We start from the raw sequence: 13,218 nt of genomic DNA on the forward strand, positions 1-13,218 counted from the left end.
GGATGTTTACACAATGTCTGATAAAGATTCCGACAGTAAAGGCAAGGGGTAGTGATGGATAATGTTTTCTTTAACAAGATAAGTCTTTCATTCTCACTTTCCACCTTAAAACTATGAAATGAACTGAACTATGAACTAGTTCAGAATTTAAATGGTGAACTATGAACGTGAACTATGAACGTGAACTATTCATGTTTACTTGTATGAACTGAACTTTGAACTAGTTCATCAGAGGTGTGAACTTGCACAACACTGGTCTTTAGTGATATGTGGCATTTAAATGTTTTCTGCCTTTCAACCCTCCAGCATAGTTGAAACCTGGTCTCTATTTCAACCTGTTCTGCTACAAGTCTTTTCTTGTCATATTTCCAATAACATTTGTTTTAAGACTTCAGTCTCCTGATCTTCAATTTCTCTGTAGATGCAGAGCTAGTGTAGAGTGTTCATGTTTGACAGTTGATTTAAATTGAACTACGCATGTTTTGCAATAATTTCTATCAGTTCAAAGACATTGTTCACGAAGCCTGACAATTCAGTAGCAGAGCTTTCTTTACTACATGTGAATCCAGTTTATAAACTCTTAACATAAGAAAGAATGAATTGTTAATATAATATTAATGTTATCATTTTTTAAACGTTATAGATTTTTAAAAAAGAGGTTGGGTCTTACAATATCAGTAATGTTCATTTAGTTTCAGTCAGAAATATCTGAATGATAGTGACCCCTGTTGGCAGAGGACTGTAAATACTCAGATAATAGCTGTTTTGACAAAAAGAAAATACTCATTGTATCCTATCTTTATAAATATGTATAAATAGTTGTGTTAAAAATATTACATTCAACAATGATTGGTTATTGAATAATATGTTCATATTATGATCTGAATCCATTAAGTAGAATCATCTCTGACAGTTGAAAATGCACATTTCCCTGGAACAACCAAAGTTTGGATATATGTGGAGTGTAGCTCCTCCTCCTCAGCTCCATATCTGTTCACGACAAATACATCAACAGACAAATGTTTAAAATAAACTTTATTCTGACCAAGATATTTGGTTTGACTCACTTAAAGGAGACGTCTCAATTCACAAAAATACAGTGTGTTGTGTTGCAGTGGGGTCAATTATACATTTGGTTGTTATAAATCATTTGGTAGAGTATTCTGTTGATATTTACAGTTCAGAAGGCCACTTAATACACTTTACAGGACTGTCAATGAGGGACATTTACTATCAACAGACACATTAAACCAGAAATGCAGTTCTCCTCACATTATTGTCAAAAATACCACAATGCATTCCTGATGGAGATGTCATAGTGAAGAATATTTGAAAATGTTAAAATGCTTTGACCTGAGAGCCTCCAGATATTGATAATGAAGCAGATCTCAGAGCTGTCAAATTCAATTTTAATTAAAGTTGCTTTATGAAAGATTTATAAGTTATTATTGGGAGGTAACCTTAATAAGCGGATTTCTTAGGAAAGTCTCTTGTTTTTTATTCTGATATTTATTTTTCAACTATCATTTAAAATCTAATTATGATTTAGCAAATTGCTTATGTTGTACTTAAGCGCTTCAGTTTAAAAAAACCTCTATGAATTGTGGCTCACAGAATGTTTTTAAGAGACACTTAAATAGATTTGTTGTTGAAATGTTAATGCAGAGAGATGTCATGACAGTTCAGGCTATTATCTCTTCGCAGGCGATGTCATTTTCTGCAGCTGAAAGCCTGGACAGAGAGGTGACAATGGGTTACTTACAAACAATTATATGACATTTAGAGATTTAGAACAGGAGAAATCTGAAAGTGCAAACCTGAATCTGTAAGTGTTAACTGATTCAACTCCTCCTCCAGCTGCTCAGTGGTAATATTCAAGAGTCCGTGAGGTACGTCAGGGAGGGAACTGAGCAGGTCACCAGACCGATCGGACTCCCCGGAGGGTTGCAGGCGGTTTGTTGGAACGTCAGGTAAATCTGCGATTGGTTCTGACTTTGACTCGTCCAGCAGAGACTTCAGTTCTTCTTCCAACTCATCCATGTCTTCATCTACAGAAAAGAACATGACAAATTTAGCTCTCAGTGATATTCATATAAACAATCAACTGTTTAAGACATATGGCAGTTACATAAAGGCATACCTGCGCTGGTCACACCACTGGATAGAGTTTGATTCACCTCATCTTGGGTGTCACATAACTGGTGAAATGATAGAAAAGATCTATTAAGGTGCTTAAGACAAAAATTCTATCTAAATGATCAAATACAGCAATAATTGTACTAAAATCTATGAATACCTCTTGGATTTGATCCACAAGGTTCTCTGCACGTTCCACAGTCACGTCCTTAAGAGAGACTCTGAGGGCTGACACTCCAGCCTGATATGCTTGAATAACCTACAGACATCAGCACAGACAGCACACACTGTAAGTACTGACAATAACCTTTACAGAAAGAGTGTAGATGACAGGACGTGTTTTACCATCTTATCAGTCTGTGATTGGGCGATTCTGTCCAGGATGCCTCGGATTGTCTCCAGTTTGGCAAATAAGTTGTCTGCCCTCTTCTCTACCCTCTTGCGGCCTCTCAAACACCTCAGGGCCTGTGGAATAGATGATGAATGTTACCAACTGCCCTTGACTGGATCGGATACTTAGTGAACATTTGTTTTATGCAAGTTAAATTGGAAGAAACCTGAGATTTTTTCCCTTCCGACAGCAGACGCTTCGCCTCCTCTCTGCACCTGCATGTAGATAATGTAAAGCAATTAGAGTCTAACTGAATGCAGTGAAATCCATCTTGCCTGACTCAAACTCCAATGCCTGGAAGTTGATGACTCAGGAATCAAGTTGCACACAAAGCACAGGTTGTTTCAGAAGATGAGCAATTTTTTAACTCTGAATATATAATATACCATCTTAAATGTGATTCTTTGAAATAATAATATAATATGATGATCCACACTCTTATAGGTTCAATACCACTGACTTTGCTCAAACTGATAGCCTTGGTTACAAATCCTTACCAGTTTACAACAAAAAATGATATTAGAAGTTCATATCCTGGTTGACGACTTACTTGTCAGCCTCCAGGCCCAGTTTCTCCACCCTCTCCCCAAGCAGCTTCTCACTGTGCTGCAGCTGGTAGATTCCGATATCCACATCACTGACTGGAGAGACGCGGTCCTGCCCTGGCAGACAAAACTTTACAATCTGTGGGGAAAGCATAGAAAATAAGAGGGAGATTACTAACCAAAGACGCCTAAAAAAGAATACAAATGAACAGTTTGTGGACTGATGTGGTCCCACTTCATACCTTCTCGCCTTCGTGCAGTGAGACCAGCACTTGTTTGTTCCTCTGCAGCTGCAGGAGAGCCATGCACAGGGTGCTCTCGTCAGCACAGACTCCAGAGGAGAGAGTACAGAGCTCTTGAAACGACAGAACGGAGCGGCTTGCAAACTCACTGCCCCTGTAGACCCTGAGCAGTTCTGCAGCTTTCTCCTGGAAAACATAGGATCGCTTAGAATATTATAGCAACTGCCGACTTAATGGTCTCATTAAGATAAATGAAACAGGAAAGGGAAGACCTATCAACGTTGTTTTTCAGAGACTGCACTGACACACACATTCATTAACATCATTAAAACCCACCTCTTCAGAGATCTTTAGAGATTGTGATTAATGATGTGTAATTGAAACATTTTGTCTTTAAATACTTTATGAAACATTGAATAGCTGACAAACTTGAATAAGAATAAAATCTTTCAGGGTCACAAGAAACAGGATGTAAAGAAAACAACAGTATGACTAAATAATAAAAACAGATTGTTACTGTTACATTGTTAAAATAATAAAATACATAAGAAGAACTTTAATTTAACAAAGACATAGAGAATAAATTCAATTTTTGTTATTTCATCATACTAATTATAAATTGTGCATTTTAATTATTAATTGATTGAATAGTACGTTTTTGTTTGATTTTATCTGTTTTAACCAGTGTAAAGTGTTTTAGAGAATTGTTTAAAGCACTAATATAAAATATATCATCATTATTATAGTTTTCCACAGCAGTTTGCATATCTAATATGCAAGGTGTTTGTTTAGCTGCAATATAAATCTAAGCAGACGATAACAAAAGGAACAATCAGTTACATTTAATGTACAGTAGCTTACTGCAATAACAGAGAACAATTTAATGGAGGCTCAAGTTCTATGACACTGCTGCTGCATCTGAATCCCTTTGTTTACAGACAGTGGGTTGGACAAACCTTCACGAGTTCGATGACAACAAACGACTCCTCCGGATGGACCCTGCTGCTGCTGCCCAGCAGAGTGGAGAAGGTCCACTTCAGGGGCTTCACCAGCAGCAGGCCCACCCCCCAGGACACCCAGCCACAGTCCACGTTAGCTGCGAACTCCGACTCCCTCTGGATCTTTCCACACCTGCCGGGAGGAAGCACGCAGACAGTGGGATAAACACGCGGACTGCGGCTGATATGTAGGTAGCAGGGAGCTGTATCTACCTGGACATGGACTGGAGGACCTTGGCTAAGCCCAGCGGGGACTTCTCCTTCCTCCTGAAGCTGTGGTTCAGCTCCTGCAGGCGGACACACACGGAGCCCTGGTGCCTGCAGCTGCTCAGGACCAGAGCCGTCCAGAAGTCCGTCTTACTGTCCCAGTCCGTCGTGTCCACGTCCCGGTTCTCCTTGAAGTCGGAGAACATGAAGTTCATCCGCTCGTCGTCGTCCCAGTCCGGTGGCAGCGGCATGTCGGCGGAGTTAGACATTTGTAGGAAGCTAAACTTTAGCTGTAGACGTAGCAACAGCCAGCAGACAGGAAGTGGTACCTAATGTTTGCTGGTTCAGGACCAGGGGAGTGTTGTGTTAGCTTAGCTTATCTGACCTCACCGGGAAACAGAAACCTACCAGTGACTGTCACTGAGCTCAGGGTGTGGAGGTGGATGTTCGCTCACATGTCGCTGCCACAGAAAGCTCTCCTCCGCCCGGGGCATCACAATGTGGCTAACAGCTAGCGTCTCACATGTCAACAACAACACACGGCGGAGCCAGAGCGCTTCATCGGTCAGCTCACGACCGTGCGGGAGGGCGGTGTGTAGTCATGTACGTGCCATTTCGTTTCTTCCCCCCACGCAGAAGTACTGCATCAAAAAACAAGCGCACCCATGACTCTCCTCGAGAGCACGAGGATCGATGTGATTTTCTCTTTAACTTGACGTTTTAATAATTTGTTTTCTGCACGTTCTCTTTCTTTATTCATCATTATATATGTTAGAATAAAATATGAAAAATATGTTTGTTTGTTTTATGTATGTATAAGTGTTTTGATTCTTTAAGGAATTGTTGTGTGTGTTTTTACTTGGGCTTTTTCTTTGTGAAGCACTGTCTGTCTGTCTGTCGTGTTGTGTCTGCTGATGTTCTTAATGCTGTCTGAAAAGCAGTTAGAAACACATACACAGCAACAATTAGATACAGCTTGTGACTGTGCATTGAAAAAGAAGATGACATTGGAGGGTTTAATATTCATTCTCTGATCTTGTTATAGTTACCACAAATGTTCCTTTTTTCATAGAATGCCTATTGAATTGATTAACTGATCTATTTTCTATAAGTTATACAGGCAAGAGTGCAGTTTTTTTTATTTCCCATGTTTTCAAAAAACATTATAGTCTGTGTCTTAAACTGAAATAATATTTGGGGATTTGGCACTATAATCAAATCAATGAATGTTTCATTCAAATATTAAACATTTAAAATAAGAGCAAAATTTAAGTCAGTTCACATTATCATTCAAATGTGGGGGCCTTTGTTTAGTCTGCTCAGGCCATGGTCCCATCTTATTATTGCAGAACAAACATTGAATCCAAAACAGATGAAAACTATTGCTTATACAGAGATGAACACAATGATTTAAACTATTGCAGTTGTAAGTATTGCTTGTTTACATAGTTATGTCATGTGTACAGCATCATGCAAAAGGCTGCACAGTTAAACTACACCGTGTCATTTATAAAACCTCCATACAGTTAGATATAATTTCCAGTGTCATTCAGTGAATAATTCAAATGATGCACATACATATCATTTTTCACATTAGTAAAGTACAATATACAACATAGTACTTTCAAAAATACATGGCTTAGACATGTGTTTGGCAGAACAGAAGCAGTGATATGATGACACTTATGTTGGCATGTTAAATGTTCAAATCATTTCATTCATATTTTAAGGGACAGTGCATAAAAAGGGATTACTCATTCAATCAGTTTCCTCTCTTAAAACAACACCTATAACAGCAGGTCTTTAGTTACATGGCATAAACATTTTTGCAGTCTTTCATTTATTTGGCACATGATATACTCAGCGACTGACTGTACTTTAACATGTCTACTTGGCGCTGAGATCCACCAACAGGTGCTGGTAGGCCAGGGTGCTGCCTTTAAAGCTGGCAGTCAGCAGAATGTCCTTGCTGTCAACGGTGACCAAGCTGAATGCCCGCGGTGCTCTCATGTTGAGCTCCTGGAAGGGCTGAAAGCGCTGCGTGAGGTCGTCCCACAGGTAAACTCTGGAGAAGGAGAAATCACTTCCCAGAATGAGGTACTGGCGGAGGCCCACAGTGAAAGGATACACAGACATCGAGCCCCGAGATGGCAGAGTCTGGATCTCTATGAAACGCTGGCCTTCCCAGCGGAGGATCTTGGAGTCACCAATGAAGCGCGTGAGGCAAAGGTAGAGAACTTTCCTCACCCAGAAGTGTTTGACCATCTGCACGTCAGCCAGCTCTGTGATTAGGGAGTGGAAGGCAAACTGCTTCTGGCTCCGGTTCCACTGGTAAACCACCGGGGGTTGAGAGGCGCTGGAGAGGATGAGGTGAGGCTTTCCCGCTACATCGAGGAACTCCACGTGGGTGTCCCGGTGCCAGGGATGGAGGGACTGGTGGGAGTAGAAGCCATTGCTGTTCCAGCGATAGATGCTGGTGGAGCCTGCCTTGGAGCTGTCTGCTACAATGAAGTACCACTCTTCATCCAGCTGGAACGTGTCCACAAAGTTGGGCTTCCTCACACGAGTGGTGTCTATGTCTTGGATCTTCACGAAGCGCAACGGACCCTCTTCCCACCTGTGACGACATCAAAAGTTTGTTGTGTTCCTGAAGCTTTTACAAAATTTATTGAAGTTTGGCCTTTGTTTAAAGTTATATGAGAGTATTGATACCACTCTCACGTTACAACTTCTTAACTGTTATCATAGCATAAAGTGAAATGGGACAACTGTACTTGAATTAGTCCCAAACTTCATTTTTTTGTTTTGTTTTTGTTATCTTTGGACCAAACCAAACTTTCCCTCTCTATTGTAATAATAATAATAACAAGACTTATTAAACCTATCAAAAAATGCCATAGCATAGGGCTTCACAAAGAGGACAAATAAAGACTTAAGGCCAAATGATCAAGTCTCACTTGTAGATATGAGATCCGCCAAAAAGCTGAGCAACCACCATGTAAAGCGTGTTGTTTATCACCACAGGTTTGCAGTACACAGCAGAGCGAGCTGCAACACACAACAGGAAAAAGAAAAATTAGAATTAGTTTTTTAGACATGGATATGTGCCATTTTTATTCTTTCCTAATAACTTACAGGTGATGTTGTGAAAGCTCCTGAAGTTCAGCTCCACATGATCCCACACATACAGAGTACAGAAGCCTGACTCAGGCTGAGCGAAGGCCACAAAGTGATCTCCCGCAAACTCGTACGTCTCCACAGAGACAGAGTGGAAAGGGAAGGTTTCATACACTGCAAAATCTATGGGAAGGAAAACCAGTGTGAGAGAAGTTAGAAACCAGGAAGTCATGTTGTGGCTTCAGATCAATCACAATGTTCAGCAGAGACCGAGTAAAACCTGCACTGATGCAGCTGAAGTCACGTGGTAAGAGGTCGTGGATCCTGCGTCCCTGGAATTCAAAGGGGCTGGCACAGTAGATGGCAGGAACAGAGGTGTTGGTCCTCTCCATCCAGTCCACCAGCCACTTGATCTTACAGTCACAGCGGAAAGAGTTCCCCCGCAGGTCTCTGAGGAACACACAGACAAAAGAGAGAGTAATAGATAACAACTAAATCAAAATAGATAAATACTATTCTCATTCTCTTTCTTTTTCTCATTCCTATTCTTCTTTTTCAAATTTTTCTTCTTCTTGTTATCATAAGTATTCCAAAGTATTACTCTTATGATTTTAATTCGAGTAACAAGTCTGACGGAGCTTTAATATGACAGTTAGGTACCTGCTCTCTTCCCCACTCTCTTTCTTCTCTCTCCCTTATTTTCTCTGCTCACCCCAACTGGTTGAAGTTTCTCCCTGAGGTTTTTTTCTCTCAACCATCGCACAGCGTTTTCTGGTTTTTGGAACTCCTGGGTTCCTCTGTATGGACTCGATATCAATATGTTAAAGGCCTTGAGATAATGTTTGTTGGCTCAGTAAAAATCTTACAGGACATCAAAAAAAGTAAATCAGCATAGTTTCAATTAGAAACAAGCCACACACTTGAGCTAGACAGTTTTTCAGACGAGTGCAGCGGTCCACTAAAGCCTCAGGGAACCCAAGTGGACCAGTGTTTTGCCGTGACACACTGTCAGGGCAAAGCTCTCGGGACGTCACTGTTTTAGATTTCAGCGTGGGCTCACTTACAAATCTGTGAGGATGTCTAGATGTTTGAAGAGATCTCTGGGCAGCTGCTGCAGGTTGTTATTTGAGAGAGATCTGAAAGGAAAAGAGGAAACAGTCATGTCTGGCTTGTCGAGTCTATAATCGCCAAAGAATCTCAGCGTCTTCGCCCGCGAAAATACTCACAGATGAGTCAAGGATTTGAGTCCTCTGAGGGTGTACTTTGACAGAGCCTGGATGTCATTATTCTCAATGAACCTGGCAGGAGAAGGAATTGCTCATATATGACATAGTGATAGCAGAACATTTTATAAAGCCGTTTCTGTTTGTATTGTAATGATGAGAATGCATAAGAGTGGGATTTCGTGAGTGATTAGTTCACTGCAGGCCTCTGGGGGGATGTCGAATACTATCTAAAGGAAAACGTAGATCTGAGTTGGCAACAAATGAAGATAAAGCAGAAAAATATTTTGATTTGTGTATTGGCCACAGAAAAGAAGGAAGTTAAATGACTCTTAATGGTAAAAGCCCATGTTCTGTCTTTGAGTAGTGTGATAACCCGAAGCTCTGCGTGCTGCACCATCTGTTCCTGCCCTGTCTTTGTATTATTATCTGTTGATTTATTAGCATTCACATTCACAAGACACTGTGCCAAGCCAGAAGTATGGCCATCACAGAGAGCTGCACACTCCAGGCAATCAGCTAACTACTCGGTAAAGCTCATCAATTCCACAGGAGGGAATATGCAGCTTCATCACACTACAGCTGCAGTGTGCTCACTCCTGCAGGAGGATTTATTTTCAGGTTTGCTCTTGGCATTCTTTGCTCTACTGCAGAGTCCGATCCTTATTAAATCTTACTGACTCACATTCATTCAATGCAGAAACCAACCTGCCGAGACTTACTGTGACACGTCATTCACACAAACAAATGATACAACACCAACAAAAAAGATAAAATAGCTATAAAACTCAAAACAAGTACACCTAACCTACTTTGGTCCAACTGTAGTATACTAGTAATTGTTGAGATATAATGTAGGGGTGGCACAAGAAGATGAGAGTCACAGTCATAAAACTGACTCACTGACATATAGAATAACATCTGTTCAAACTTTTCCAAACATATGAGGTCATTCAAGACCAAATTAGGCCGTAGCAGCAACACGCCTCAGTGTATTGACCTCAGCAACGGTCATATTACGGCTAACAGATGTAACCTTTGATTAGTAAGCTTTAATTTGCAACCTCAGTGAGGATCTTGGATTCAGTACCATAAGGTGAGACACTCACAGGTACTGCAGGTGAGACAGACCAGCGAAGGCATCATCAGCGACTGTGGTGAATGTGTTGGAGTTCAAGAGCCTGCAGAAAAGAGGGAATAATGAAACAAATCATCAAATCCTACTGATGGTCTTGTATGTGTCTAGCTAAAAAGTGAAAATAAGAGATGTTTAAGAAGAAGAATCAAAATACTAGCTGTTTTCTCGGTAAACATTCACAGCATATAAAGAAAACTGAACTGCTCAACTATAAGATAAACACAGTTTCCAAAGACACACAAGGACACTCTTGTGATTCCATCTGAGGAGACAAATGGGCCTTTGTCTTTTGGAGCACAATTGAAGGGAGTCAGTCATTGGCAATGACACTGATACAGAGCCACTTTACACTTATTACTGCTATGTCACCAGTGCGTTCAATAACCATTCATTTCCAGCTGCTCAAGTCCTGTTATTGTCTCTGCGAAACAAGAGACGTCTGAGTGTGCGACAGTATCAGCCGTGTGGAGACGTACCTGAGATATCAAGTTGTGTGACTGTACTTACAGATAAGGGGAAACAAGCTGGTTATGAGACAGATACTGAGTTGAACCATTAGGTCGAGTGGAGGAACTCACAGGAACTGTAGCAGGTGAAGGTGTGAGAAAGCTCCCTCTGGGATTGTAGTGAAGGCCGCGTTCACCATGGTCCTGTTCAGACAACATCAGTTATGTGTGACGTCATGTGTTTCATAGTGGAACATTTCTGTTCTCAACATTAATCATGTCATTTTTCATACCTTCTTGTCTCAGGACACTCCTAGCTTTACAGTTCACATATGAAGGGGAGTATCTTTTCAGAACTAGGACACATAACTTCCTTCTCCACTTCTTTACTTCTTCTCTACTGTAGAATGAGGGCACCTCCATCAGCCCGTGCTCCTGTATTCCCTTGACTCTTTAAACCCAGTGTTCAATCCAGGGGCAATGGAAGTCAATATGAGATGAAAGGGGTGGTCTTGACCTCCCCTTCCCCTCCCATCAAGTGCTAATCTATCCATTTCATTATACACACTCCATTTATCGAGCGCACTCTCTTCAAGATGAAATCTCTCGGAGGAGAAGCAGGTCTCCTGCAGAGAGATACTGAGTCTATTGTTAGTATTCCTCCCTGGAGCTTGGCAGGATTTTATTGCTTTGCTCCCTCAACTAAGTTCAGCATCAATCAGAGGGACACAATTTTTTTATTATCATTATGTCATTCTGGCTGCTCAGCATCTCTCTGTGTATGCAAATTCACTGCATCAAGGAACAACATACATAGAAACATATATATTCAGTCCTGGATAGGACAAGTAGAGTTTTTATGCATCATTACATAATGGAGGGTGACATCAGGGATGTAGCCATCTGTACCAGACTACATGCTGCTGAGACAGGTTATCAGGCTTTTAGGGAAAAAGCAAACACAATGTTTTTGTTTCTACTCACAGAGAGATGATCCCAGGGGGGAAGCTCTTGGGGATGGCCTTGGTGTCCACACAGAAGGCACTGTCTTTGGTGCAAGAGCAGGTCGCAGGACAGCGGGGTATCTTGGGGGCTCTCTTGGCGTTCGATTCCCTCGGCAGGCAGAGATGCAGGCACAGGAGGGACAAGCAGATCAGCCTCATCCATCTAGGTGCCAGCTCCATCATCCTTAGGCAGGAGCAGGAAAAGGGAAGCTGTGAGAAGTGAGGTTCTTGAAGTTCTCCTTAAGTGGCAACGGCGGTCAGGCTGCCCACAACCCCAGCAGCTCTGATGATGCTGAGCACAGAGTTGAGAGAGACAGTAAGAGAGAGAGAGAGGGAGGGTATGGAGTAAAGGTATGGTGTATCCTTGGTGGGTGTGGGTGCTCTGCAGCCTCCCTTGGATCTATGCAGCCTCTGTAGTGCACACTGCAGGAATGACGAGCAGGGCTGCTCTCTCCGCACTACGACCTGTGGGCAGCGTCGCTGACAATGAATTATTTACTGTGAAAAGCCTTAAAACAGCTGCAGCAGGCAGAGGAGGAGATGAGGGGATGTGTGGAGATGGGAGGGTCGGTGGTTGGGGGGTTGGGCCACACATAAGTGCTGATGTGAAGATTGTACCATCAGCAGTATGTGTGTTCTGCTTTCATCAGGTGTCAAACTGCTGCAGTCATGAGAGAACACAAGGGAACGTGTGTTAATGTATTCATGTGTCAGTGTGTGAGTATGTAGGTGTGTCTGTGCGTGTGTGTGTGTGGTAGGGAAGCTCTATATTTTTGGGCTGTTTCCAAGCAGCAACCAGTGCTGAGATTTTTTTAAGGCACTGTAGGTACAACACAGACACACACACACACACACACACACAAACACACACACACACACACACACACACACACACACACACACACACACACACACACACACACACACACACACACACACACACACACACACACACACACACACACACACACACACACACACACACACACACACACACACACACACAAACCCAATAAAAACACAAAGATGATCTGTTCACTTGACGATATTCACAAATGATTTTTATTATTACAGTCTTGTGATTATTACGATTAATAGCAGTTAGAACTATGATGGAATAATTATCTTTTCAGGCATCAGATAGAGTTAAATTATTATTTTTTCATAATAACAGCACTGGGGCCGGCATGGTGGTGCAGTGTAAACGCTGTCGCCTCACAAAAACAGGGTTCCTAGTTTGAATCCCAGCAAGACTCAGGCCTTTCTGTGTTGGGTTTACATGTTTGTGTCTGCAGGAGTTTTTCTTGGGTACTCTGGCTTCCTGTCTGTTGGACCCCTGTGATACGCTTCTGAAATTAGTCATGTTCAAACGAAGTTGCATTTTTTAGATGATCCAATATGCATTTTTATAATTATATGGTGAGAAGTAAAAACATCCATAAATCAGGCAGAAGGAATTTAATCTGGAGAGCAAAAAAGGTTTCTTGTTTAAGATAGCACATCTGAACAGATGAATCTGCCTGGTGGTTCTCAGTACTAGGATATGACAGGAGGGGGCGCTGTTGGCCATAGAATAAAGTGCTCAGCGTGCAGTGGAGTGGTCGGCGAGTGGCTGAATGTCAGAGCTGTGGCCTCAGTGCCAGGCATCACCAGCCTCCTACACAACCACTGTGTTGTCACAGACTGACCCTGCTACGTACTGTCTGTCACCTCCCACTGTTACAACACAGCACACAGCACAGGGACATTTGTACATATATGTAATCTTTAT

At 41.8% G+C, this 13,218-nt stretch overlaps 2 protein-coding genes across 2 annotated transcripts; both read right to left on the minus strand.

The window, feature by feature from the left end:
- Window positions 1–1,018: 1,018 nt before the first annotated feature.
- chmp7 (charged multivesicular body protein 7) lies at window positions 1,019–5,107 on the minus strand. Its single transcript, XM_062383914.1, has 10 exons — window positions 4,526–5,107; window positions 4,271–4,445; window positions 3,315–3,500; window positions 3,078–3,211; window positions 2,694–2,742; window positions 2,482–2,601; window positions 2,297–2,395; window positions 2,141–2,198; window positions 1,818–2,048; window positions 1,019–1,731 (listed from the first exon to the last, which is right to left on the minus strand). Exons 1-10 carry the CDS (start codon window positions 4,786–4,788, stop codon window positions 1,691–1,693), a joined length of 1,356 nt encoding a protein of 451 aa, XP_062239898.1. The 5' UTR covers window positions 4,789–5,107; the 3' UTR covers window positions 1,019–1,690.
- A 464-nt stretch (window positions 5,108–5,571) lies between these two features.
- lgi3 (leucine-rich repeat LGI family, member 3) lies at window positions 5,572–11,833 on the minus strand. Its single transcript, XM_062383903.1, has 9 exons — window positions 11,428–11,833; window positions 10,576–10,647; window positions 9,969–10,040; window positions 8,863–8,934; window positions 8,701–8,772; window positions 7,917–8,086; window positions 7,655–7,819; window positions 7,477–7,567; window positions 5,572–7,136 (listed from the first exon to the last, which is right to left on the minus strand). The coding sequence occupies exons 1-9, from the start codon at window positions 11,628–11,630 to the stop codon at window positions 6,407–6,409; spliced, it is 1,647 nt and encodes a 548-aa protein (XP_062239887.1). The 5' UTR covers window positions 11,631–11,833; the 3' UTR covers window positions 5,572–6,406.
- Window positions 11,834–13,218: the final 1,385 nt, after the last annotated feature.

Source organism: Platichthys flesus, chromosome 3 (assembly GCF_949316205.1).
Source record: "Platichthys flesus chromosome 3, fPlaFle2.1, whole genome shotgun sequence".
NCBI lineage: Eukaryota > Metazoa > Chordata > Actinopteri > Pleuronectiformes > Pleuronectidae > Platichthys > Platichthys flesus.